The 24,717-nt window shown below is 40.6% G+C and overlaps 1 protein-coding gene across 9 annotated transcripts in view; it reads right to left on the bottom strand.

Moving 5' to 3' along the window:
- The window catches only part of ARID1B (AT-rich interaction domain 1B), a 500,120-nt gene that overhangs the window by 145,119 nt on the left and 330,284 nt on the right, over positions 1 to 24,717 (bottom strand). For all 9 annotated transcript variants that reach the window (XM_064292621.1, XM_064292627.1, XM_064292638.1 and 6 more), the window contains one exon: positions 517 to 760. In XM_064292621.1, the coding sequence (XP_064148691.1) occupies positions 517 to 760 (244 nt within the window). The remainder of the gene's footprint in view (positions 1 to 516; positions 761 to 24,717) is intronic.

The raw sequence follows: 24,717 nt of genomic DNA, 5'->3' as shown, positions 1-24,717 counted from the left end.
TGCTGAAATGAACTGTACGACTATGGACAGTAATGACCATGGGCAAGTCTCTAGGCCTCCGTTTGAGTAACAACAACTATAATCGAGAATAACAACTATGGTATATATATTAGGATAAAAATAGAACCATTAAAAAAAAAAAGGTCAAAACTAGTCAACAATCTCTTTGATAAATTAATTTAGTGGTTTTTATCAACAGATGATCTTTTTTGGCAGAGTCATTACAAATAGACATGCTAGCAAAATAAATAATTTTGCGGTTCTGGCATAAATTAAGGTAAAAGTGCAAACTGAAAACATCCAAGGAGCTGGTGATTTGATTCATCGGCGGCGATGCCCACTGGTCGGGCATCTTTAGGAACTGGGACTCTCCCACGCTCTGGTGACAATCCACAAAGTTGTACTCCTAGCCAGGTTTCTGCTGGTCAAATAAAGAAATGGCGTGTATGCGGCTGATTAACCTTAGGTCTGGCTTCATTACAAAGGAAGATATAAAATTATTAAGAAATGGAATACCTGGAATACTCGCAGGAGAGATTGGGCCAGACCTTGACTGGTTGCTCCCGACAGGAGAGCCGACGGGAGAAGGTGATGGGCCCCCGGGGATGCTGGAGAGGTGCGGGGATGCGTGCGGGGAGAAGGGTGACTGCGCTGGGTTGCTCTGATCCCCCTGGCTGCTCGTGGACCCGGAGGCACTAACTGCCGAGCTCAAGGTTGCTTCGGTTCCTGTAGGGAGGTCATCAATGGAGCCAGACAGGTCCTGAGAAAGAAAGAAAGAAAAGGTGTGTGAGTAAAACGTACTTGGGGAAATAATGAGAATGCTGACGCGCTGTGAAAAACCAATGTCACTGAAGAAGATGTATAGAAATTGTTAAATGGGTAACTAATTTGCTGTGTAAACTTTCACCAAAAATACAATAAAAAATGAAAAAAAAATATTTGGATCAATACCCGATCAAAAGACTATTTAAAAATCCTAACAATGGCCCTTCAGAGGATGAAGTGCTTCTGGATGACATCCAAAACACTCAGAGGATGCTGCCTGTCATGGGAGACTAAGTGGGTCTCTCACAGGCTGAAGCCACACGAACATGATACGGCTTGGTATGGTTAGCTGCGGGCCAGTGGGCCCCCGACTCGTGGATCAGACTGTCATGACTGTAGGGTTTTCACTGGCTGATCTTGAGAAGTCATTGCCAGGCCTTTCTTCCCAGTCTGTCTTAGTCTGACAGCTCCGTGAAGCCTGTTCAGCATCATAGCTACACACGAGCCTCACTGACAGACGGGTGGTGGCTGTGGATGAGGTGCACTGGCTAAGGTTTGAACCCAGGGTCTCCTGCATGAAGGTGCCCTCCTAACAACATGGCTACTTCCCAAAAAATGAATAAAGCCCACTTTTTCTTCATAAAACCATCTCTGAGCAGCTTTCCTCCCGGGCTCAGCACCTAGTCTAACGAACCTGCTCCGAGTACCACACACAACGGACAACTTTCCGTGGTCATTCGCCATTTGCATGCCGTGACTGGTTCCTAAATAAGAACGTCTAGACACTAAATAGCTACAGGCGATGTGGGTCTTTTTATTTAGGAGCTGACACTGGGGACTGTTTGAATTTCAAACTAGGAGATTCTAATGTCAAAACTGGCAGTCACAATTTTAACCAGATGTGGTGGTGCAAATTTTTTTTTTTTTTAAGCTATCTATAAGACTACCATTATAGTAAAGGAGTGATAGATTTTTTTGATATTGCAGAAATCCCACTGTCGTAGAGTCGATTCTGACTCATAGCAACCCTACAGGACAAAGTAGAGCTGCTCCACGGGGCTTCAAAGAAGTGGCTGGTGGATCTGAACTGCCAACCTTTGGTTAGCAGCCGAGCTCTTAATCACTGTGCCACCAGGGCTCTGCTGGAGATGGAAAACCAAAAGGGAAGAACATGCTCAGGGTTTCTCAAGCTGAAAGAACTGAAGAAAAAATTCAAGCCTTGAGTTGCAATAGTGAAGGATTCTATGGGGGAAAATATTAAACAATGCAGGAAGCATCAAAAGAAGATGGAAGGAATACACAGCGTCATTATACCAAAAAGAATCAGTCGATGTTGTAACCATTTTAAGAGGTGGCATATGATCAGGAACCAATGGTAATGAAGGAAGAAGTCCAAGCTGCTCTGAAGGCATTGGCAAAAAACAAGGCTCCAGGAATTGATGGAATATCAGTTGAGATGTTTCAACAAACAGATACAGCGCTAGAGGTGCTCACTCGTCTATGCCAAGAAATATGGAAGACAGCTTCCTGGCCAACTGACTGGAAGAGATCCATATTTATGCCTGTTCCCAAGAAAGGTGATCCAACCAAATGTGGAAATTATAGAACAGTATCGTTAATATCACACGCAAGCAAAATTCTGCTGAAGATCATTCAAAAATGGCTGCAGCAGTATAATGACAGGGAACTACCAGAAATTCAGGCCAGTTTCAGAAGAGGATGTAGAACCCAGGATACCATTGCTGATGTCAGATGGATCTTGGCTGAAAGCAGAGAATACCAGAAGGATGTTTACCTGTGTTTTATTGACTATGCAAAGGCATTTGACTGTGTGAATCATAACAAATTATGGATAACATTGTGAAGAATGGGGATTCCAGAACACTCAATTGTGCTCATGAGGAACCTTTACATAGATCAAGAGGCAGTTGTTTGGACAGAACAAGGGGATACTGAGTGGTTTAAAGTCAGGAAAGGTGTGCGTCAGGGTTGTATTCTTTTACCATACCTATTCAATCTGTATGCTGAACAAATAATCCGAGAAGCTGGACTATATGAAGAATGGAGAATCAGGATTGGAGGAAGACTCAGTAACAACCTGCGTTATGCAGATGATACAACCTTGCCTGCTGAAAGTGAAGAGGACTTGAAACACTTACTAATGAAGATCAAAGACCACAGCCTTCAGTATGCGTTGCACCTCAACATAAAGAAAACAAAAATCCTCACAACTGGACCGATGAGCAACATCATGATAAACGGAGAAAAGATTGAAGTTGTCAAGGATTTCATTTTATTTGGATCCACAATCAACAGCCATGGAAGCAGCAGTCAAGAAATCAAAAGACTCATTGCATTGGGTAAATCTGCTGCAAAGGACCTCTTTAAAGTGTTGAAGAGCAAAGATGTCACCTTGAAGACTAAGGTGCGCCTGACCCAAGCCATGGTATTTTCAATCGCATCATATGCATGTGAAAGCTGAACGATGAATAAGGAAGACCAAAGAAGAGCTGACGCCTTTGAATTGTGGTGTTGGACAAGAATATTGAATATACCATGGACTGCCAAAAGAACGAACAAATCCGTCTTGGAAGAAGTACAACCAGAATACTCCTTAGAAGCAAGGATGGCAAGACTGCATCTTACATACTTTGGACATGCTGTCAGGAGGGATCAGTCCCTGGAGAAGGACACCATGCTTGGTAGAGTATAGGGTCAGTGGAAAAGAGGAAGACCCTCAATGAGGTGGATTGACACAGTGGCTGCAACAATGAGCTCAAGCATAACAATGATAGTAAGGATGGCTCAGGACCTGGCAGTGTTTCGTTCTGTTGTGCATAGGATCGCTATGAGTTGGAACCGACTCGACGGCACCTAACAACAGCAACAATAATTGCAGAAATAAATCCCTTTGCAGTTATGTTGGCAGAAATGAGTCCTAATGTTACACTTTACTTTGTGCTAAACAAAGAATTTCTTGATGCCATCTAATTTGATCAGGATACCTCTGAGGCAGTTCTTCCAATCCCCATTTGGCAGATACAGAAACTGAAGCTCAGAAAGTCAGGTTATCTCTGAGGGCAGAAAGCGGCTGCTAATGGTGACGCACAGGATGGAGGGACTGCCTGCCCCGCCTTCGCCAGGATGTGAGGCGAGCAGAGACTCCTGGCTTCTTCACTGCTGTGTCCCCAGGGCCTAGAAGGAGGCCGTCCACCTGCAGGGGCTGCATGTAAGTAAAACAGGACCCCGAGGTGACCAAGTCTGCAAACCCAGTGGAAGCTGAGGGCTAGACATTGAACAAGTTCTAAAGGTGGAGCTGCAGTTGAGAAGTTTTTGTATTGGCGATCAAGGACTAAACATTGCAGAATGGGATCAAGTATGTTGTTCACTACTGGGACGTCTGAAATGAGGGCTCTGACAACTGGCAGAAGGAAGACACCTAAGAATCAGAGTATGAATCTAGACTAGACGTACAAAACAGGCAAGGCAGAGCTCTGGTTATAGTTCCCTGGGCACTGAAAAAGTCAGAAAGCAAACTCAGGGTTAGCACCCTAGCTCCGTCAACAGTTTATCTGTTGATGAGCTGTTGTATATCATAATTAACTTCTCTTTTTTAACAGCAAAATTATCAATGATTAAAAAATACATTCTAAAGTATCTTGTTGCTGTTAGCAGCTGTTGTCTGACCCCCGACTCATGGTGACCCCATACACAATGGAACCGGACTGTTGTGATCCACAGAATTTTCACTGGCTGATTTTTGGAAGTAGCTTCTTCCTAACACGTCTAATTCTGGAAGCTCTGCTGAAACTTGTTCAGAATCATAGCAACGCGCAAGCCTCCAGTGACAGGTATTGGCTGAGCATGCGGTGCACTGGCCAAGAATCGAACCCAGGTCTGCATGGAAGGAGAGCGAATTCTACCACTGAACCACCACTGCCCTCTTCCTAAACAAAGTATAGCTGGAAAACCTCACAGAAACAAGAGTATTACAGAAAAACAAGAATGTCTTATGCCAAAAAAAGAAAACAAAACAAAACAACTTTTTTTTCTAAGTAAAATATAACCTTCCACAATCAAATAATTGTGCTTATAAATAACAACTAACAGAAGCAGAGCAGACTGAAAATACCACCCCTAGAAACAGTATCATCAAATCTCCCAGATACAACTGGTCAAATCCAGAGATAAAATCGGAATTAAGAGATAAACATTTCTGCTCAGAGCACCCGAGATGCAGGCTTTTGCACACATACAGCTGGTAAAACCTTACATTTAACCCTGTTACTGAGGGTCCACAATAAATCTATTCAGACTTTCCAAATTGAACACAACTTCTGTGAAGCCAGGTAGAAACAGAAGCAGGTTATCAAGCAAAGAACATGCTACACACAATGCAGAGAGGAGTCACACTTCAACAATCAAGGCAATTATCTAGTTCCTCAAAACGAGACTTGAGCTGACAGATGTATGCAGGCACACAGACTGATGAGCAGCAGGAGAGGCAGGATGGGGCTGCGGTCCACTCCTCGCCCACCCCAGGCTGAAAGCTCACTTGTCGCTTCTCACTTTCTCAAGTGGGGTAGGGTGGGGTAGGGAGTGGTACTGGACAGATTGCAGATAATCCTTTAAGGACACGCCTCCATATACTCACTATATGCTAACCTGATGTCACCAATTAATAACAGTGCAAAGGGACATACCCGTAGGCATTCCTTAAAGCAAGGGATTGCAAACTTACCGCCAAAATCGGCCCGCTGTTTTTGTTCATCCCAGGAACTGTACATTTTTAAATGACTGGGAAAAACAATTAGCTCGTGACATGTAAAAAATATAAGAAATTCCCATTTTGGTGTTCATGCACACTGGAATGCAGACACCCATTCCTTCAGGAATTGTCTACGGTGCTTTGGGGCTACTAAAGTAGAGCAGCTATGACAGAGGCCATACATTCACAAAGCTTGCAGTATTTACTATCTGGCCCTTAGAGAAAAAAAGTTTGCCAACTTCTGCTTTAACAAACCAAGGCGTACCAGTTCTAGGGCAGTCTCTATTGCCTTTGCCTCTTCCCTGGGGGAAAAACAAGAATCAGACAGGTCTCAGCTGAACTGCACAATGACTGCTATATACATCCTAATTTATACAAGCTTTAATGAGTGTTGGAATTCACTCCATGTCATGGATTGAATTGTGTCCCCCCGAAAATATCTGTCAACTTGGCTAGGCCGTGATTCCCAGTATTGTGTGGTTGTCTTCCGTTTTACGATGGATGTTATTTTCCTATGTGTTGTAAATCCTAATCTCTGCCTGTGGTTGATGAGGCAAGATTATGTTCAAGAGGATTATGGTGAGATGTAATACCCTTACTGAAGTCACATCCCTTATCCAAGGTAAAGAGAGTTTCCCTGGGGCGTGGCCTGCATTACCTTCTATCTTACAAGAGATAAAAGGGAAGGGAGCAGAGAGTGAGAAATCTCATACCACCAAGAAAGCAGCCTTGGGATCTGAGTGCATTCTTTGGACCCGAGGTTCCTGCCTGGAGAAGCTTTTAGTCCAGGGAAAGATTAATGAGAAGTACCTTCCTCCAGAGCCAACACAGAGAAAAAGCTTTCCCCTGGAGCTGACACCCTGAATTTGGACTTCTAGCCTACTAAACTGTGAGAAAATAAATTTCTCTTTGTTAAAGCCATCTGCTTGTGGTATTTCTGTTATAGCAGCACTAGATAACCAGGACACTCCATTTCCACAGCCGCCTGAAAAATATGGATTTAGAACCAGGTATAATTTTACTCTTTTTGAAGGTATCATAATAACTTAGGAACTCTACTGTAAAGATAGGTGGTGGGCTCTTTGTGTTAGATGCACTAAATAAACCAAAAATAGTTGCCATCTAGTCGATTCAACTCATGGCAACCCTACAGGACAGTAGAACTGCCTCACAGGGTTCCCAAGTAGCAGCTGGAGGATTCGAACTGCTGAGCTTTCAGTTAGCAGCAGAGCTCTTAACCACTGTGCCACCAGGGCTATTAGAGAAGAATTAGTTGGAAGGAAATATGCTTTTCATGTCTCTTCAAAGAAAAAAGAAATTGGTAGATAACTAGATATAAAACCATTTTCTTCTACTATAACCCATTACTACATAGGAATTAAACATAGAAAAGACACCGCAGAATCAGTTTTTTAAAAATCATTAACTGTAGTTAAATAATTTTATGTAAATCTTCATGGAAAACAAATTGTTACTTTGAAATTCTTATAATTCTCTGCATGACCTACAAATCCCTTCCCTTCCCTGTACTCCCTTAAAATTCCATGTTGTGGTTGAAAAAAGTGCCATGGAGGAGTGTTAAGAGAGCTTCCTTCAAGCTGCAAAGGCATCAAAAACATTTCTGTTATTCAACAAGCTGATCAAGGAAATATCAAGAGAAAAATATAGAAACGGTGGTCGTCTTACTGTTCACATGTCATCAGCATTTCAGTGCCGACAAGACCTCAGCGTAACAGAAGAGTGATAAAAAAGGATATAATTTCTATATTACTGTTATACACACACGTAATTTTTATATGTAAATTATATAGAAATATTCCCGCCCTGTAGATACTTAGGGTATCCATATGTAGAGCTACCTTAAAACACATTAATAAAAGAAGTTCAACAGTGGTTTAAGCATTCAGCCCAGTTAACAAAGAAGCTCTGTAACTAATACTCCTCTGGAGGACAATTCAGTCAGCAGGGCACCAACTCTATTCTTCTTTTATAAGTACTAGCAGATCTATGATGCCTGTAAAGAACTGAGAGGCCCTACTGCATCTCATTCTAACCAAGGCACCTTCAAGCTACAGTGCTTCCATTTATCTTGCTGCAAAGCTGGCAGGTGAGGGAATTGCAAGGAGGACTCTCGTAAGGGCCCCATACCCCAAGGCATTCCTTAAATCCGTCCTCTTTTCTGATGGAGTGATTGGGAAGGCAAAGAATGGCTTCATGGGCTCATGCACAATAAACTCACCATTTTGTCATTATAGTTTGATTTGGTAAAATCTTGTTATACAGTTGAGTTTCCAAAATCTGACACCACTCAGAATACTGAATACTTTCCAGCACACCAAAAATAATATAATTCCTACTATCAATGGTTCATTTCTTTTTTTAAAATTCACTGCCTTAAAAAAAAAAAAAAAAAAAAGGCTTGTTTTACTTTAAAACTTAAATGGAAGTTCCTTGCAAAGAATTTCCCTCTGTAACCACCTTCCATTGCCCTCTGTGTATGTAAAATTTTCATTCTAGCCCAAGTGGTAAGTACAAGAGGTTTCACTGTGCCTGGAATGAAACGTCATCAGGGTGGAAGAGCAATCCCCACTTTGACAAGAGAAACACTTATGAATTAACACACAGCACAAATATGTTGCCGGTTCTACAAGCTGGGGCTGGGTGGGGGAGGGCAATGAGAGAAGGAATGTATATTACTACCAAGAAGGTACAGATGTAGAATTTTTAAAGATCTACATATACAGAAAATACACATACGCCATAAAATATAAGCATTCTCTTACAGCTCTATATTATATATGATCTTCCCTGAATATATTAACATATTATGACTTGTTATATCAAAATGTGGTTTATGCTCGACTGCTAACCCACCCTGCGATACCGCAGAAGAAAAGGCCTGGCGATCTGTTTCTGTGAAGACAAGACAGCAGCCTAGAAAACCCTATGGAGCAGTTCTCCTCTGTAACACATGGGGTCACCGTGAGTGGAAATCAACTCACCGGCAACGAACAACAACATTATTAAAAGACCTCTTTGGTTTGGATGGTATTCAATTTATCCTAAGTTAGCTTACTAAAGTAGAAATTCAGTCAATACCAGTGGTGTTTTACTGTCTCAAAAGGCAGGGAATAAATGAGAAAAACTTTACTCCCTTGCTTAATTACACTTTTTTTTACGAAGCAGGTCAACTTGCAAGGACTCTAAGCTGTGGTTCTCGATACCATTAGTTGATGGTATAAGATCAGTCACTGACAGAGAACTGCACAGCACGGCAAACTTGTGGGCATTTCTTGCAGAGAAGTGTCCCCTGGGAGCAAGAGGATAAACACTGAACTAGAAACAGAAGATATTTCAATCAGTGAGACTAGTTCAGGTCTCTTGTTTAAGGATTTTAATAGGATACGGTTAATGATTTCTCCCTGTGACTTCCCAGGGGTTTAAGGCAGAGGTTAAAATGCCAGTTCAATGGTCTAAAACGAACCTTCATCTCTCAGGTGCCTTCCAAAGCAGAAAGTGTCTCGTCTCCTTTCCAGAATATTAAGTATGAAATTCAGGTGTGCAGTTTTTGTTTTTCTCTCTCCAACTGACCCCAATTTCTTCAGGGTAATGACTTCATGTGCCAGGTGCCATGCTATAGAGAGGATGGATTCGGCTGTTCACTAACCCGATGTTGTTGAGTAGATTCCAGCCGCAGCGACCCTACAGGACAGTAGAACTGCCCCATATGGGTTTCCAAGGAGTGGCTGATGGATTTGAACTGCCGACCTTTTGGTATAGCCATAGCTCTTAACCACTGCGCCACCAGGGCTCTGGCTGTTCACTAGGTGGTACAAATGGTTAAGTGCTAGACTACTAACTGAAGGTTGTTGGTTCAAACCCACCCACAGGTGCTTTGGAAGTAAGGTCTAGAGATATGCTTCCAAAAGGTCACAGCCTTGAAAACTATGGGGCAGTTCTACTCTGCACTCATGGGATTGCCAGGAGTCGGAACTGACTTGACGGCGACTAACAATGTATATTAAAATACTGCTGCAAGCACTTATAGAAAGTAACCCAGCACATATAAGTAGTTCTAAAAATTTATCAAAGATGCTCTACTGAAAACTACTGACTTGCTTATAAAATTTAGGAGTGCATTCTCAGCCCTCTGTTTCCAATTAACACCCCGAGGTCAAGTACCCAATCTCATTAATGTCTTAGTTCTTTAAAAACACACTGTAAAATTACTTCATGCCTTCCAACCTTATTTGGGAACTCTCTTTTTGGACATGTGATGATACAAATACACCTTGAAATTGATATCAGAATTGAGCCAATAATTTGAGTGACAAATATACAGACAAAAGAAAAAACCTCACAGTGACTCTGTTAAATTCCCATGATGCTTACAGGCTTCTTTTAAGCATAAACCTGTATGTAATAGTATACTTCAAGGCACCTACCGAAGTCCCTGTTGCTCTCATTTGTCTAGACAGCAAATGAGGTAAAAATGTAGACTTCTTGTCTAAATGAAAAAATGCAAAGGCACCAGAAAGACAGAATCCATGAAGAAAATCCTTCGAAGCACCAATTTTTAGTCTGTTTAATAGCATCTTCTTTCCAAGTTGTATACATCTTACTTCCTATTTAAACATGACCAAATCACAAATATTTGTCCCTTCATTGCATGTGACAATATATACAATGCATAGCCTTAAGATCCATGAGGTCAACTGGAAAAAAAAAAGTTTGACATTAATTGAAAACTAGTCACAAGTTCCACAAATGACAAACCCATGTCCAAAGCCAGGGATAACACAAAGATTTAATGAGGCAAATTCATTTTATGAGAGGTAGCCAAGAACCACTTTTTAAGGAAATGACCGCCACCTGATTCATTAGCATTCCTTCTCAAGAAAAGATTCCATTATGGATAACTCATTTTAAGGGAACACTTACAGAATAGGAAACCCTGGTGGCGTAGTGGTTAAGTGCTATGGCTGTTAACCAAAGGGTCGGCAGTTCGAATCTGTGAGGCGCTCCTTGGAAACTCTGTGGGGTGGTTTTACTCTGTCCTATAGGGTCGCTATGAGTCGGAATCAACTCGACGGCACTGAGTTTGGTTTTTACAGAATAATCAGCTCAACGGCTATTTTCCAAAATCAGGATTCAGAGTTAAGCAGACTTCTTTGGATAAACATCATTATAATGGTTGTGTTTTCTTTGATTTTTTAAAACCAGTACCTAAAAACAAAAGGTTCTTGGGCTAGAACTCCTGATGTGAAACATGCTGTCGTTCTAAATTTAGAAATGGTAAACAATATCTGTATGAAATATGTATCATGTAAGGGATTTTTTTCCCACTGCACAGGCCTCAGGGATTTCCTAAAATATTCTCCGTTTTTGAACTATGCCCAGGGAGATTCTCTGTTCTTGCCCATTAACAACAGCTGGGAGAAGTTACACAGACTAGGCAAACCAACAAATAGACTCTGAAACACAGTATGGGCAGCCTTGATTTTAAAAATTACTTGGTGAGAAAACGTTGCTGATAGTTATGTTTAGGTGGTATGGAATCTGGGATGAACTTCATCTGAAAATGATACTACCTTTCTCGGTCAGACTCCCAGAATGACAATGATGTTAATCATGATAATGACGATGTTAGCGATGACAACTACTACTACTGTCATCTACCCAGCACCTTCTAAGGGCCAGAGGTATTATGTACATTTTCTTAGATGAGGGAACTACAGCATCTGGCTACTTTCAGTCCATTGTTCCAACCAGGCAAGAGACTTTTTCATCTGATTTCATTGTCCAACTTAGTTATGACTCTTCCTGACCTCAAGTCAAGGCCCGTGTCGGTTGCAAAAACATGAGAAAAGACACACAGGTAAATGACTACTACTCTTTATTACACCAAGAGCACCAGCATTTTAAAGAATATACTTACAACGACAAATGACAGCATACTCCTGCAATTAGAGTTGTATGATAAAGTGAACCCCCACGTGTCTGTCAGTTTGTCGTACTGTGGGGGCTTGCGTGTTGCTGTGATGCCAGAAGCTATGCCAGTGGTATTCAGATACCAGCTGGGTCACCCATGGAGGACAGGTTTCAGCTGAGCTTCCAGACGAAGACAGACTAGGAAGAAGGACCCAGCAGTCTACTTCTGAAAAGCATTAGCCAGTGAAAACCTTATGAATAGCAGCAGAACATTGTCTGATATAGCGCTGGAAGATGAGCCCCCCAGCTTGAAAGGCACTCAAAAGATGACTGGGGAAGAGCTGCCTCCTCAAAGTAGAGTCGACCTTAATGACGTGGATGGAGTAAAGCTTTCGGGACCTTCATTTGCTGATGTGGCATGACTCAAAATGAGAAGAAACAGCTGCAAACATCCATTAATAATCGGAACCTGGAATGTAAGAAGTATGAATCTAGGAAAATTGGAAATCATCAAAAATGAAATGGGACACACAAACATCGACATTCTAGGCAGTAGTGAGCTGAAATGGACTGGTATTGGCCATTTTGAATTGGACAATCCTACTATGCTGGGAATGACAACTTGAAGAGGAATGGTGTCGCACTCATCATCAAAAAGAATGTTTCAAGATCTATCCCGAAGTACAATGCTGTCAGTGATAGGATAATATCCATACGTTAAAAGGAAGACCAGTTAATACGACTATTATTCAAATTTAAGCACCAACCACTAGGGCCTAAGATGAAGAAATAGAAGATTTTTATCAGCTGCTGAAGTCTGAAGTTGATGGAACATGCAATCAAGATGCATTGATAATTACTGGCAATTGGAATGCGAAAGTTGGAAACAAAGAAGAAGGATCAGTAGTTGGAAACTATGGCCTTGGTGATAGAAACGATGCCGGAGATCAAATGATAGAATTTTGCAAGACCAATGACTTCTTCATTGCAAATACCTTCTTTCACCAATATAAACGGCGACTATACACATGGACCTCACCAGATGGAACACACAGAAATCAAATTGACTACATCTATGGAAAGAGACGATGGAAAAGCTCAATCTCATCAGTCAGAACAAGACCAAGGGCTGACTGTGGAACAGACCATCAATTGCTTGTATGCAAGTTCAAGCTGAAACTGAAGAAAATCAAAGCAAGTCCACGAGAGCCAAAATACGACCTTGAGTATATCCCACCTGAATTTAGAGACCATCTGAAGAATAGAGTTGACCCACTGAACGCTAGTGACCGAAGACCAGACGAGTTGTGGAATGATATCGAGGACATAATCCATGAAGAAATCAAGAGGTCACTGAAAAGACAGGAAAGAAAAAGACCAAGATGGATGTCAGAGGAGACTCATAAACTTGCTCTTGAACGTTGAGCAGCTAAATCAAAAGAAAGAATTGATGAAGTGAAAGAACTGAACAGAAGATTTCAAAGGGCCTCTCGAGAAGACAAAGTAAAGTATTATAATGACATGTGCAAAGAACTAGAGATGGAAAACCAAAAGGGAAGAGCACGCTCGGAGTTTCTCAAGCTGAAAGAACTGAAGAAAAAATTCAAGCCTCAAGTCGCAATAGTGAAGGATTCTATGGGGAAAATATTAAACGATGCAGGAAGCATCAAAAGAAGATGGAAGGAATACACAGCGTCATTATACCAAAAAAGAATTAGTCGATGTTCAAGCATTTCAAGAGGTGGCATATGATCAGGAACCAATGGTAATGAAGGAAGAAGTCCAAGCTGCTCTGAATGCAAAAAACAAGGCTCCAGGAATTGATGGAATATCAATTCAGATGTTTCAACAAACAGATGCAGCGCTGGAGGTGCTCACTTGTCTATGCCAAGAAATATGGGAGACAGCTTCCTGGCCAACTGAGTGGAAGGGATCCATATTTATGCCTATTCCCAAGAAAGGTGATCCAACCGAATGTGGAAATTATAGAACAGTATCATTAATATTTTGCTGAAGATCATTCAAAAACGGCTGCAGCAGTATATCGACAGGAACTGCCAGAAATTAAAGCCGGTTTCAGAAGAGCACGTGGAACCAGGGATATCATTGCTGACATCAGATGGATCCTGGTTGGAAGCAGAGAATACCAGAAGGATGTTTACCTGTGTTTTATTGACTATGCAAAGGCATTCGACTGTGTGGATCATAAGAAATTATGGATAACATTGTGAAGAATGGGAATTGCAGAACACTTAATCATGCTCATGAGGAAACTTTACATAGATCAAGAGGGAGGTGTTCGGACAGAACAAGGAGATACTGATTGGTTTAAAGGCAGGAAAGGTGTGCGTCAGGGTTGTATTCTTTTACCATACCTATTCAATGTGTACGCTGAGCAAATAATCCGAGAAGCTGGACTATGTGAAGAAGAACAGGGCATCAGGATTGGAGAAAGACTCATTAACAATCTGCGTTATGCAGATAACACAACCTTGTCTGCTGAACGTGAAGAGGACTTGAAGCACTTACTAAGGAAGATCTAAGACCACAGCCTTCAGTATGGATTGCACCTCAACATAAAGGAAACAGAAATCCTCATAACTGGACCAAAGAGCAACATCATGATAAACAGAGAAAAGACTGAAGCTGTCAAGGATTTCATTTTACTTGGATCCACAATCAACAGCCATGGAAGCAGCAGTCAAGAAATCAAAAGACGCATTGCTTTGGGTAAATCTGCTGCAAAGGACCTCTTTAAAGTGTTGTAAAGCAAAGACGTCACCTTGAAGACTAAGGTGCGCCTGACCCAAGCCATGGTATTTTCAATGGCCTCATATGCATGTGAAAGCTGGACAATGAATAAGGAAGACAGAAGAAGAGCTGATGCCTTTGAATTGTGGTGTTGATGAGGAATATTGAATATACCACGGACTGCCAAAAGAATGAACAAATCTGTCTAAGAAGTACAGCCAGAATGCTCCTTAGAGGCAAGGACGGCGAGACTGCGTCTTACTTACTTTGAGATGTTTTATATTTAAGTCAGCCTGGAATATACAGGCATGTACACTTAAATTTCCCTCTATCGTGGGGTATCAATGAAGAGGGACAGACAACAGATAACATAATCAAAAGCAGAGAAATCTACGCTGGAGGAGCGAGTTAGTCAGTGCTGTAGGACACACAATGGCATGCCTTGGGTCAGGGAACACTTTGTCCAAGAGCTGTTGTCAGAGACAGGTGCAGACTAGGAGGGAAGATGTGCCCTTTGGACAAGTGGTGGAAAGGTGGGGCACCTGAGTGTGGGTTTGAGAACCTGAAGCAGTGTAAAAGCAATATATCAAGGGCACCAAGGGCAAGACGAACCCCAGGAGGCATGTTCAATCAGGAACAGTGAGGTGTTTTGGGCAGCTGCAAAAGGGCTGAGTGTGTGGAGAACCCGGCTGACCAGCCCACCAGAGGGCAGGTGTGAATGGCCTCATAAGCCTCTGCCAAGGAACATGGACTTAAATTTTTTGGGGCTAGGGAGTCAACAAGAGGCTGCACAAAGTGAGTTCCAGTATCATCAGAAAAGAGGGAAAAAATGCAATGGGGTACTAAAACAACTTCTAAACTATTCAGGAAAAAAAGTATATTTTCAAGTGTTTATCAACAAAGAATACTGCAGCATGATTAAAACTGTGGGTTCCACTGAAGAGTAAATTTGTAAATTAAAAAAATGATATATTTTTAGCATTGTATAAAGCTAAATGAACAACAAAAAGTGTCTCAACACAGTTCAAGTTAAATAATAGCGTTCAGAAATTGCCTTAATGTTTTCTAGATTGCACTAATGTTGAGTCCACATAGTCGTTCTACTACTTTCAGTTACATGTCTAAGAATGAATACATAAAATGAATTGAAAGCTATATACCTTAAACTAGGAATAAGTAACATGTGTCTTTAAGTGATTCTATTCTCTTAACTATATTTTCTACTCTAAAACTACTGGTGATGACTCCCAAGGCATTTAGTTATAAAGGGGGAAATCACCTAATGACTCAGAGGAGGAGGGATATGGGTTTATGGGTTGGTGCTTTGCAAATATCAATGCCAGGTATGAACTTATAAATATTAATGACCCGTGTGCTTTGAAAATAAATTGACAAACTAACAAGATCTGTAAGTATGTAAGATTTAGAGTTTGCCTACAGATCCCAGTTTTTATCACAGAAAGCTATCATAAATCTTTAGAACAGAAAAGCAATCAATGCCACCCCTTGTATCTCTCATGATAAAAAACTTTACTGTTTATCTTAGGACTACAATGCCTAGCACGTACAAATTCTGAAAATAAAACTTAAAAACAAAAAGGCATGAACCCTCAGGAGACATTTATTTCTTCAGTGGTGTAGCAATGAAATATTTTAAAACAGCAAGACCTCTAGGAACTGCAAATAAACTAGCAACTTAAAAAGTACAACAACAACAACAAAACCCACACAACTCACAAACTGCACTGAATCTACATGGAATAAAGGGAAGTTTTATTTGTAGAACAATACTAAAACTTAGTTATTTTGACATTTTCCCCTTTCACAGTTCAACCATATGAATATTCCCTCATGCAATTTAAAAAATTTTTTTACTCTGAAATGATTTTAGACTTACAGAAAAGCTGCAAAGACAGCATGGAGAGCTCCTGCATACCCTTGACTCTGTTCCACTAATGTTAACACTGTATGTAACCACAAGTATCAGAACTAGGAATTATCGCTGGCACTATGCTATTAACTAAACTAGAGCCCTAATTCATATTTTACCAGCTTCTCCACTCATGTCCCTTATCTGTTCCAGGATCCAGTCCATGTCGAATTAGTCAGTCTGTGATTGTCTCTCAACCATTTCTTGTTTTTCTAGATTGTGACACTTTTGAAGAGCACTTGCAAGGTATTTTGTAAAACGTCCTCCAAATTGAGTTTGTTTGGTATTTTCTCATGATTAGACTGGAGTTATAGATTTTTGGGAAGAACACCACAGAAGTGAAGTTTCTTCTCCCTGCATCATATCAGCGGGGATATGATATCAGATTGATGCTCGCCTTGATCACTTGGTTAAAGTGGTGTCTACCAGGTGTCTTCACTGGAAGGTTACTCTTTTTCCCTTTCCATATTCTACTCATTGGAAGTGTCGGGGAAGAATATTGAATATACCATGGGCTACCAAAAGAACAAATAAGTCTGTTTTGGAAGAAGTACAACCAGAATCCTCCTTAGAAGGAAGAATGGTGAGGCTATGTCTCACATACTCTGGACGTGTCATTGGGAGGGATCAGTCCCTGGCGAAGGATGTCATGCTTGGTAAAGTAGAGGGCCCGCGAAAAATAGGAAGACCCTCACTCAACAAGGCGGGTTGACGCAGGGGCTGCAACAACAGCCTCAAGCACAACGATTGTGAGGATGACACAGGACCGGGCAGTGTTTCCTTCTGCTGTGCACACAGTCGCCGTGCGTTGGGACCAGCTTGACAGCACCTAACAACAACAACATTGATTGGAAGAGAGTCCCAAGTTCAGCCCACACTCAGAGAGGGGAATTAAGTTCTATCTTCCTGAGCAGAGTATCGAAGGATTTGAGGGCCTATGTTAAAGCCATACAGTAATTAAAAAATATTTGGGGGGCAGATACTTTGAAGCTGCGCAAGTATCCCATTTCTCCTGAAAGTCTGGCCCATTAATTTTAGCATTCATCAGTGCATTTTGCCTGCAATAATTATTACTTTGTTGTCCTAATTCCCTCATTCCTTCTACATTTATTATTTGGGATTTTTCTGTAAGGAAGAGCTGTCCTTTCTCTGATGAAGTTAAAAGAAGACAAATATTTCCTTTATGTATAATTTTTTTTGTGTGTGTATGCAACCTGAGTTCCCTTATCAGATGATTAGGAGATACGCTTATTACTAAAAGATAGTAATACTTCCAACTGATATTCAGGATTATAAAACAATGGAGAAAAACATGTACAGTATGCCTTTCCATACACAGTTGACAGGCATTTAAATCCGTATAGCCACTTCAGACAACAACACGTCAACATGTGTAAAGCTGAAAATGCATGTACCCTGTGGCGCGCCCAGTCCAGTCCAGGTTTGCCCTCTGTCACATGTATGTAAGAAGACATACAAGCACAGAAGCATTGTTTCGGCACTGTAATAGCACAAAATGGAGACAATCTAATTTTCTAACACTCTAAGACAAACAAATTGAGGTGTATTCAGAAGATAGAGTATTATACAGTAGTGAAATGTAACAAACTAGAGCTGAGAACATTAACACGAATCTCACAAACAATGTTGACAGGAAAATAAAAACCTAGTAATATGCAACTAATACAGGAAAAAAGATAGAGGCAAGCAGTGGGCCAAAAACAAGTAGTGGAGATTCAAAACAGCTAGAGGAGTAGCCACGAGCAGAGTAGGAATGAACGAACATCTGTCACAGTGCATACAGGGGTAAGACTAAATTCCAGTCCCGGCTTTCCACGTATTAACTGCTTGACCACAGACAAGGAACTTATCCTTTCTGTGCTTCACTTCCATAATCTATAAAACGGGGAGTGGGGGTGGGAACACTAAACCAAAAAAACCGAACCCACTGCCGCTGGGTCAATTCCAACTCATAGTGATCCTACAGGACAGAGGAGAACTGCCCCATAGGGTTTCCAAGGAGCAGATGGTGGATTCAAACTGCTGACCTTTTCGTCAGCACCTGAGCTCTTAACCACTGTGCCACCAGGGTCCCCTTAACATCATAGAGATTAGAATTTACAACACATTAGATAATTCCATCAGATCACAAAACGGAGGCCAACCACACAATACTGGGAATCATGGCCTAGCTAAGTTGACACGCATTTTTGGGGACACAATTCAATCCATAACACTGGGAGTGTAGTCCAAGATAGCACTGATACCAACAGGGAGTGCTGAGAGAGTGGAGAAGAAAAAGGAAAGCATATCCCCTCCCCCTTTTCCAGGCTCAGTGGGTACAGACAGAGACTCTATGAACCCTATCAGAGCCAAGATGAGCAAGAGGTGGGAACTGGGCTTAAAAAGACGGCACTCCAGACAGCAGCAACCAAAAAGAGGAGGGAAATTCCACTAGAAAGAGATGGTTCTTTTACTTTGTAAGGTGGCCTAGCTGGGTTAGGTATTCATCAACTCTCTAATGAGTAAGGAAAAAAACTGTCTGCGCTCTGCTAATAAATGCAGATTTTCAACAATATTTCTATCAAAAAGGTTACGGCAAATATTCTAGTCCTAAAAACTGGCTAACAGTAGAATGATAAGAAAAATACATCCAGAGGACTCGTTATTTAAGGTTAACAAATAATGTTACCAAGTTAGAGTATCATGCTGTAACAGAAAGACTATGGGACTAAGAGGAGTCTGAAGCTGGGCACCACCATTGATCAGCCCTGGGCAAGACAATCTAATATTTTACTCAGCTGTAAAATGAGGATTGTAATGCTTATTCTGTCAATGGGTCAATATAGTGAACAAAGCAAATGATATGGTAATTGTGAAGAGCGTCACTTTTAAAGTAAGTATATGATTTCCTGATGCTAAATTATGTATTAGACGTAGGATTCAAATTGCTTCTGTTTCAAAAATTGAGAATAGAAAAACAATGAGATAAATAATATCACATCAATTTGAATCCAAACTCCTTTCCACAAATGTGTATCTCTTTATAATTACAATGCCAAAAAATCTAGAGTAAGATTCACTTGAGTTCTTCAGTATTTAATGATTCAGAGTTGATTAAAATAAGCTAGAAAATCAACGCAAAAGTCTAGTGGCTGCAATGCAACAGAAAGTTTAAGTTTTCCATTTTGATGGAAATCATCTTTAATACCTTTTCAGTTCTTTAGAAAAACACAGAGAATCCAGAGTTTTTAAAATATTACTAGATTACAGATGGAAATGTTTTGTAAAGACCCTTTTTTTAAGAAAAAAAAAAGAGATTCAACCCATGTAGTACTCTCCAAAAGTCAAGCTCAAAACTATGCATTTTTCTTATTTTCAGTCCTGATTCACAGATTCACTAAGATCAGAGGGTTCTAAAATGAGTTGTTTTCAGTCTTCGTGCAGGGCAGGTGGTCACTTAACACCTCGGGTGCTAGCAATCAAGTGGAATTTTACATAATTTTTCCTACTAGCATCTAACCGTTTTATATTACTTCACAACGGCTTCTCAAACGAAGGTGGTCATAAACATATTCAGGGTTTCAGATAGAGAGAACTTCCAATACCAATAATAACCATGATGACAATGGTAATACTAAATCACTAAGGGCCTGAATTAGGACTTTGAGCTCAGCATGCTTCACATTCAACCACACAGCGTCTCCACCAAGCCATTCCCATAGCACGCAATGGTATTTGGGCCCCTCCGACTTAACAATGAGCATCCTGTCCCTGGAGTATACACCCAGGCCCTAGAGTAGTCTTCTCTGATGACCACTTTACTCTGCATTGGCATAGTCTCAAAGACAGTATAAGCAAATTAACACAAAGGACTCCCAAAGATGGAAGGGAAAAATTCAGTTTCCTTTGCCATCTAAGATCTTTGAACGGGGTGAGACCTAAGTGTCTTGGCTCATAAGCCTATCATATTGACTACTTTGTCTGTCTCCTGGGAGATCATGAGTTCTGAAGTAAAACTGGATTTGAACTCTGTTCATCAATCTGTACATCCCTGAAAAGTGCTGTGACGCCCCCTTCCAAATACACATTATCTTACTCTCTTCTTCAGGAGCTGGTGGCACAAGGATGAGTGCTCAGTTACTAACGGGGGCAGTTCAAACCCACCAGCAGCTCCATGGGAGAAAAGACCTGGCAATTTGCTCCCGTAAAGGTTACAGCCTAGGAAACTCTATGGGGCAGTGCTACTCTGTCCTATAGGGTCCCTAGGAGTCGGAATCAACTCAGCACACCCATCAACATTCTCCTCCTCGAATTAAACCCGCTTTTCAACCAAACAAAACTAAACCCATTGCCGTCACGTCTATTCAGATTCATAGCAACCCTGTAAGGCAGAGTAGAACTGCCCTATAGGGTTTTCAAGAAGCAGCTGGTAGATCTGCACTACTGATCTTCCGCTTAGCAGCCAAGTTCTTAACCACTGTACCACCACGGCTCTGCTTTTCAAAAAACATTCTCTAAATTCTGGCTTTTTTTAGAACATTCGTTTCATATCATAAGTGTTCTTCCTATATTTTTTTTAGGAGGAGGAGGGTTTAGAAAAGAACCTGGGCTCTGGAACAAAACGGCTGTTTTCCAAACCCAGCTCCTACTCACTAACTCAGGACTCAGGCAAATTATTCAACCCCAGAAGCTGCCATCTCCTCCTCTGTACGTAGAATGGGGAGAATAAAAGCAATTCTCTCTCGGTGGTGCAGGGAGAGTTACCAGAGCTGCTGTACATGAAGCACTATGCATGATGCCTGGCACCACGGTAAAGTGTTTGTTAAATATTTATTGTAATATGAGTTTTACAGTAATGACACAGCAGTTAAGAGCATGAATTCTGGAGTAAGATCAGTCTGACATCAAGTCCTGGACCCATCACATTTCTTCACGTAATCGGGGGGCAAGTTAACTTCACTGGGCTTCAATATCTCCAAACATGTAACGGGGAAAATAAACCACCATGGTGAGGATAATAATATGAATAAGGAGTATTAAGGACACAGAAAGAGCTCAATGAACGGGAGCTAGGTATACAAACGTATACATACTCATATGAACATAGAGTTCAGACACAACTTTGTTGTTTTAACTCCACTTATGGTATAAAATACATTTTGAGTACAGGATAAAGGAAACTGCAAATGAACTTTGGGGAAAATATCTCACTTAAAAGGTTATATAGTAGTGGCACAAATGCATTCATTGTATTTATCAAATAATTATGTTAGACAAATATTTCTTTAGTATGTCAACAATATTATACCAACCAAATGGCTTTGGGTGCTTCTTTAAAATGCAGGCATAAAATTTGATTACATAGAATAAAACCCACAAATAAATACTGCACGCCAGAGATGCCACAGGTGGACAAGGGAATCAGCTCAGGGTGTCAAGCCACTGCCCTGGGCTCAATCCTTCTCCATCCCTTCCTAACGATGTGAAATTAGGCAAGTAATTTAACATCCCTAAGCTCAGTTTTCTCACCTATAAAACGGACCTATGCCTCAAAGTGGCTGACAGAACTAAATGAGCTAACAGAGAACCCATTAAATAACAGCCATAATGATTCTGATTTTTATTATATACAAGAGAGATCATTTATCTACATATATACACACATCTACACATTTTATACATACGTTGTTGTTAGGAGCCAGTGAGATGGTTCTGACTCATACAGGCCCTATGAACAATAGAAAAAAAAAAAATGGCCCGTCCTGTGCAACCCTCACAATTGTTGCTACGTTTGGGCCCATTGTCTCACAGCCACTGTGTCAATCCGTCTCATTGAGGGTTGTCCTCTTTTTCACAGACCCTCTATCTTACTAAACATGATGTCCTCCAGGGACTGGTCCCTCCTGGTAACATGTCCAAGTACATGAGATGAAGTCTTGCCATCCTTGCTTCTAAGGAGCATTCTGGCTAGACTTCCAAGACAGATTTGTTCATTCCCTGGCAGTCCATGGTATATTCAATATTTTTCGCCAACATCATAATTCAAAGGCATCAATTCTTCTTCGATCTTTCTTATTCACTGTCCAGCTTTCACATGCATATATGAGATTGAAAACACCATGGCTTGGGTCAGGCACATCTTAGTCCTCAAAGTGATATCTTTGCTTTTGAACACTTTAAAGAGGTCTTTTGGAGCAGGTTTGTCCAATGCAATACGTCATGTGAATTCCTGACTGCTGCTTCCATGGGTGTCAATTGTGGATCCAAGGAAAATAAAATCCTTGACAACTTCAATCTTTTCTCCGCTTATCATGATGTTGCTTATTGCTCCAGTTTTGAAGATTTTTGTTTTGTTCATGTTAAAGTGTAATCCATACTGAAGACTGTAGTCTTTGATCTTCATCAGTAAGTGCTTCAAGTCCTCTTCACTTTCAGCAGGCAAGGTTGTACCATCTGCATATCCCAACCATTTTTGAATTATCTTCAGCAAAGTATTATTTGTGTGTGTGATATTAATAGTATTGTTTGATAATTTTGCATTCTCTTGGATCACCTATTTTTGGAATGGGCACAAACATGGATCTCTTCCAGCCAGTTGTCCAGGTAGCTGTCTTCCAAATTTCCTGGCATAGACATACATATGTCCATGTATATATACAACATGTGTGTGTGTGTGTGTGTGTGTGTGTATATATATATGTATGGAGCCCTGGTGTCCCAGTGGTTAAGCATTCCTGTTTACCAAAATGTCAGCAGTTCGAATCCACCAGTTGCTCCTTGGAAACCCTATGGGGCAGCTCTACTCTGTCCTATAGGGTTGCTATGAGACAGAATCGACTCAACGGCAATGGGTTTTGGTATATATGTATACATAAATACACATAGATACATACATACATGTATATACATATATTCACATACACATATATTTTATGCCTAAGAGGTATCAACTGAGCACATTTAAAAGATGGAAAATAGGTGAATAACAGTGAGCATCAAATCATATTAGTATTTCTAGAATATGTTAAAACTAATGAAGCCATAAAGTTGGACAAAGAAAAAATTATGCTCATATGCACCGTTTGCATATTTTATCATGCGGCGATTTTTTAATAAAAATTTTCTCATGGTTTCCAGTAGCAAGTTTGTGCATACTTGTACAAGATGGCTGAGAAGAACTTTTAAAAAATCCGATTTTAGAATGTGGTATGATGTTAGGTGGATTTGCCCTTGTATAGAATACAACTGCCTTTTCCCGCCTTTCTGTATCTGGTCCTCTTCTGGATTTTCTGCTAAGTAGGTAAGACATTATGACACAGAAAAAAAAGGATTTTGGCTCTCAGAATAAAAGCAATATGTTTTTTAAAGCACTTAAAGAGAGACTGGTGAAACCTAGTTATGAATTAAATAAAAGAGTAAAGAAAAATGTAAAAATACAACAAGCCCACCAATCTGTTGTGAGCTGAATGCGGGCTAGTTTGTGGGCCTTGGAGCTCGGCGGGATTTCTCTGTACGGTGCCAAACTCCAACAATATTGTTATGGTTAGAAAGGAATTTCTCACAAGAGCTAACGAAGGCAGAAGGTCATAAATAAACCCAGCAGGACTGCCTTGTCAGTTCTCATTATTAGCGCTGCAGGCACTTGCTTTGCTGTGGGCCTCTCACAGGTTCATGTAAGTGTAACAGCTCCTCATCAGAAATCCACATACTCATGAATAAAGTGGCTCTTCATCTGGCAAAGAAAAATACTTGAAAAGTAAGTAAGAAAATAAGTAAGTATATAAATAGATAAAGGGGAGAAGGCCGGCCAGTGGCAGAGCCGGGTTTTGCATTTCCTGGGATTGGAGACCTTGAGCCCCTGGCCTTATCACACTTGGCAGTGACCAGGGAGAGGCTCTACTTCTCACCACAGTAACAGGCTGCAGAACTGTATCTGGGCAGGAAATGAAGCTGAGATCCTAAACCGATCCTGACATGTGTTATAAAACGGGGAAAGCACAGCTGTGTGATCATTACTGCAATTATGAAATGACATTTAGTGTTAACTTTATTTTGTTGAAGATTTTTAACTAGTAACAACAACAAAAAAAAGAAATAAAAAGGACATTAGTGATAGGAAGGATGTTGGTTTTTGGCAATTAAAGGAAAGGAATGTGTTACTATCTTTAAAGATGGACACCACCTTTGCATAAGGCAAGAATAAACATCTTTGAGTTCTGACCAACGCCTTTCAATGGAACAGAAGATTTAGATTTGTAATAATTAAAAAATAAGTCATAAATCTCAATTATTTCTCAATTTTATGTCCTTGTATTCTAAGAAGAGTGGAGAATATTAAAAATAATCCCAATACAGATATTAACTCAAAGGAGAAAAGATCTGATGCTTTATTTCATTTACTATTAACACAAAGCAAAACTGTATTTTTCTTGTACAAGATGGTGTCATCTATTTTCTTTCAAAAAGGAAAAAATTTAAATTTAAACGTTATATAGCTCATTATTCTTAAAAATATGCAAAACACACACACCAAAAAACAAAATAGAAAATAAAAATCATTGCTAGTGCC

The sequence above is a fragment of the Loxodonta africana genome, chromosome 1 (genome assembly GCF_030014295.1).
Source record: "Loxodonta africana isolate mLoxAfr1 chromosome 1, mLoxAfr1.hap2, whole genome shotgun sequence".
NCBI lineage: Eukaryota > Metazoa > Chordata > Mammalia > Proboscidea > Elephantidae > Loxodonta > Loxodonta africana.
The sequence above is the reverse complement of the archived record's forward strand: the minus strand, read 5'-3'. Positions and strand labels throughout refer to the sequence as shown.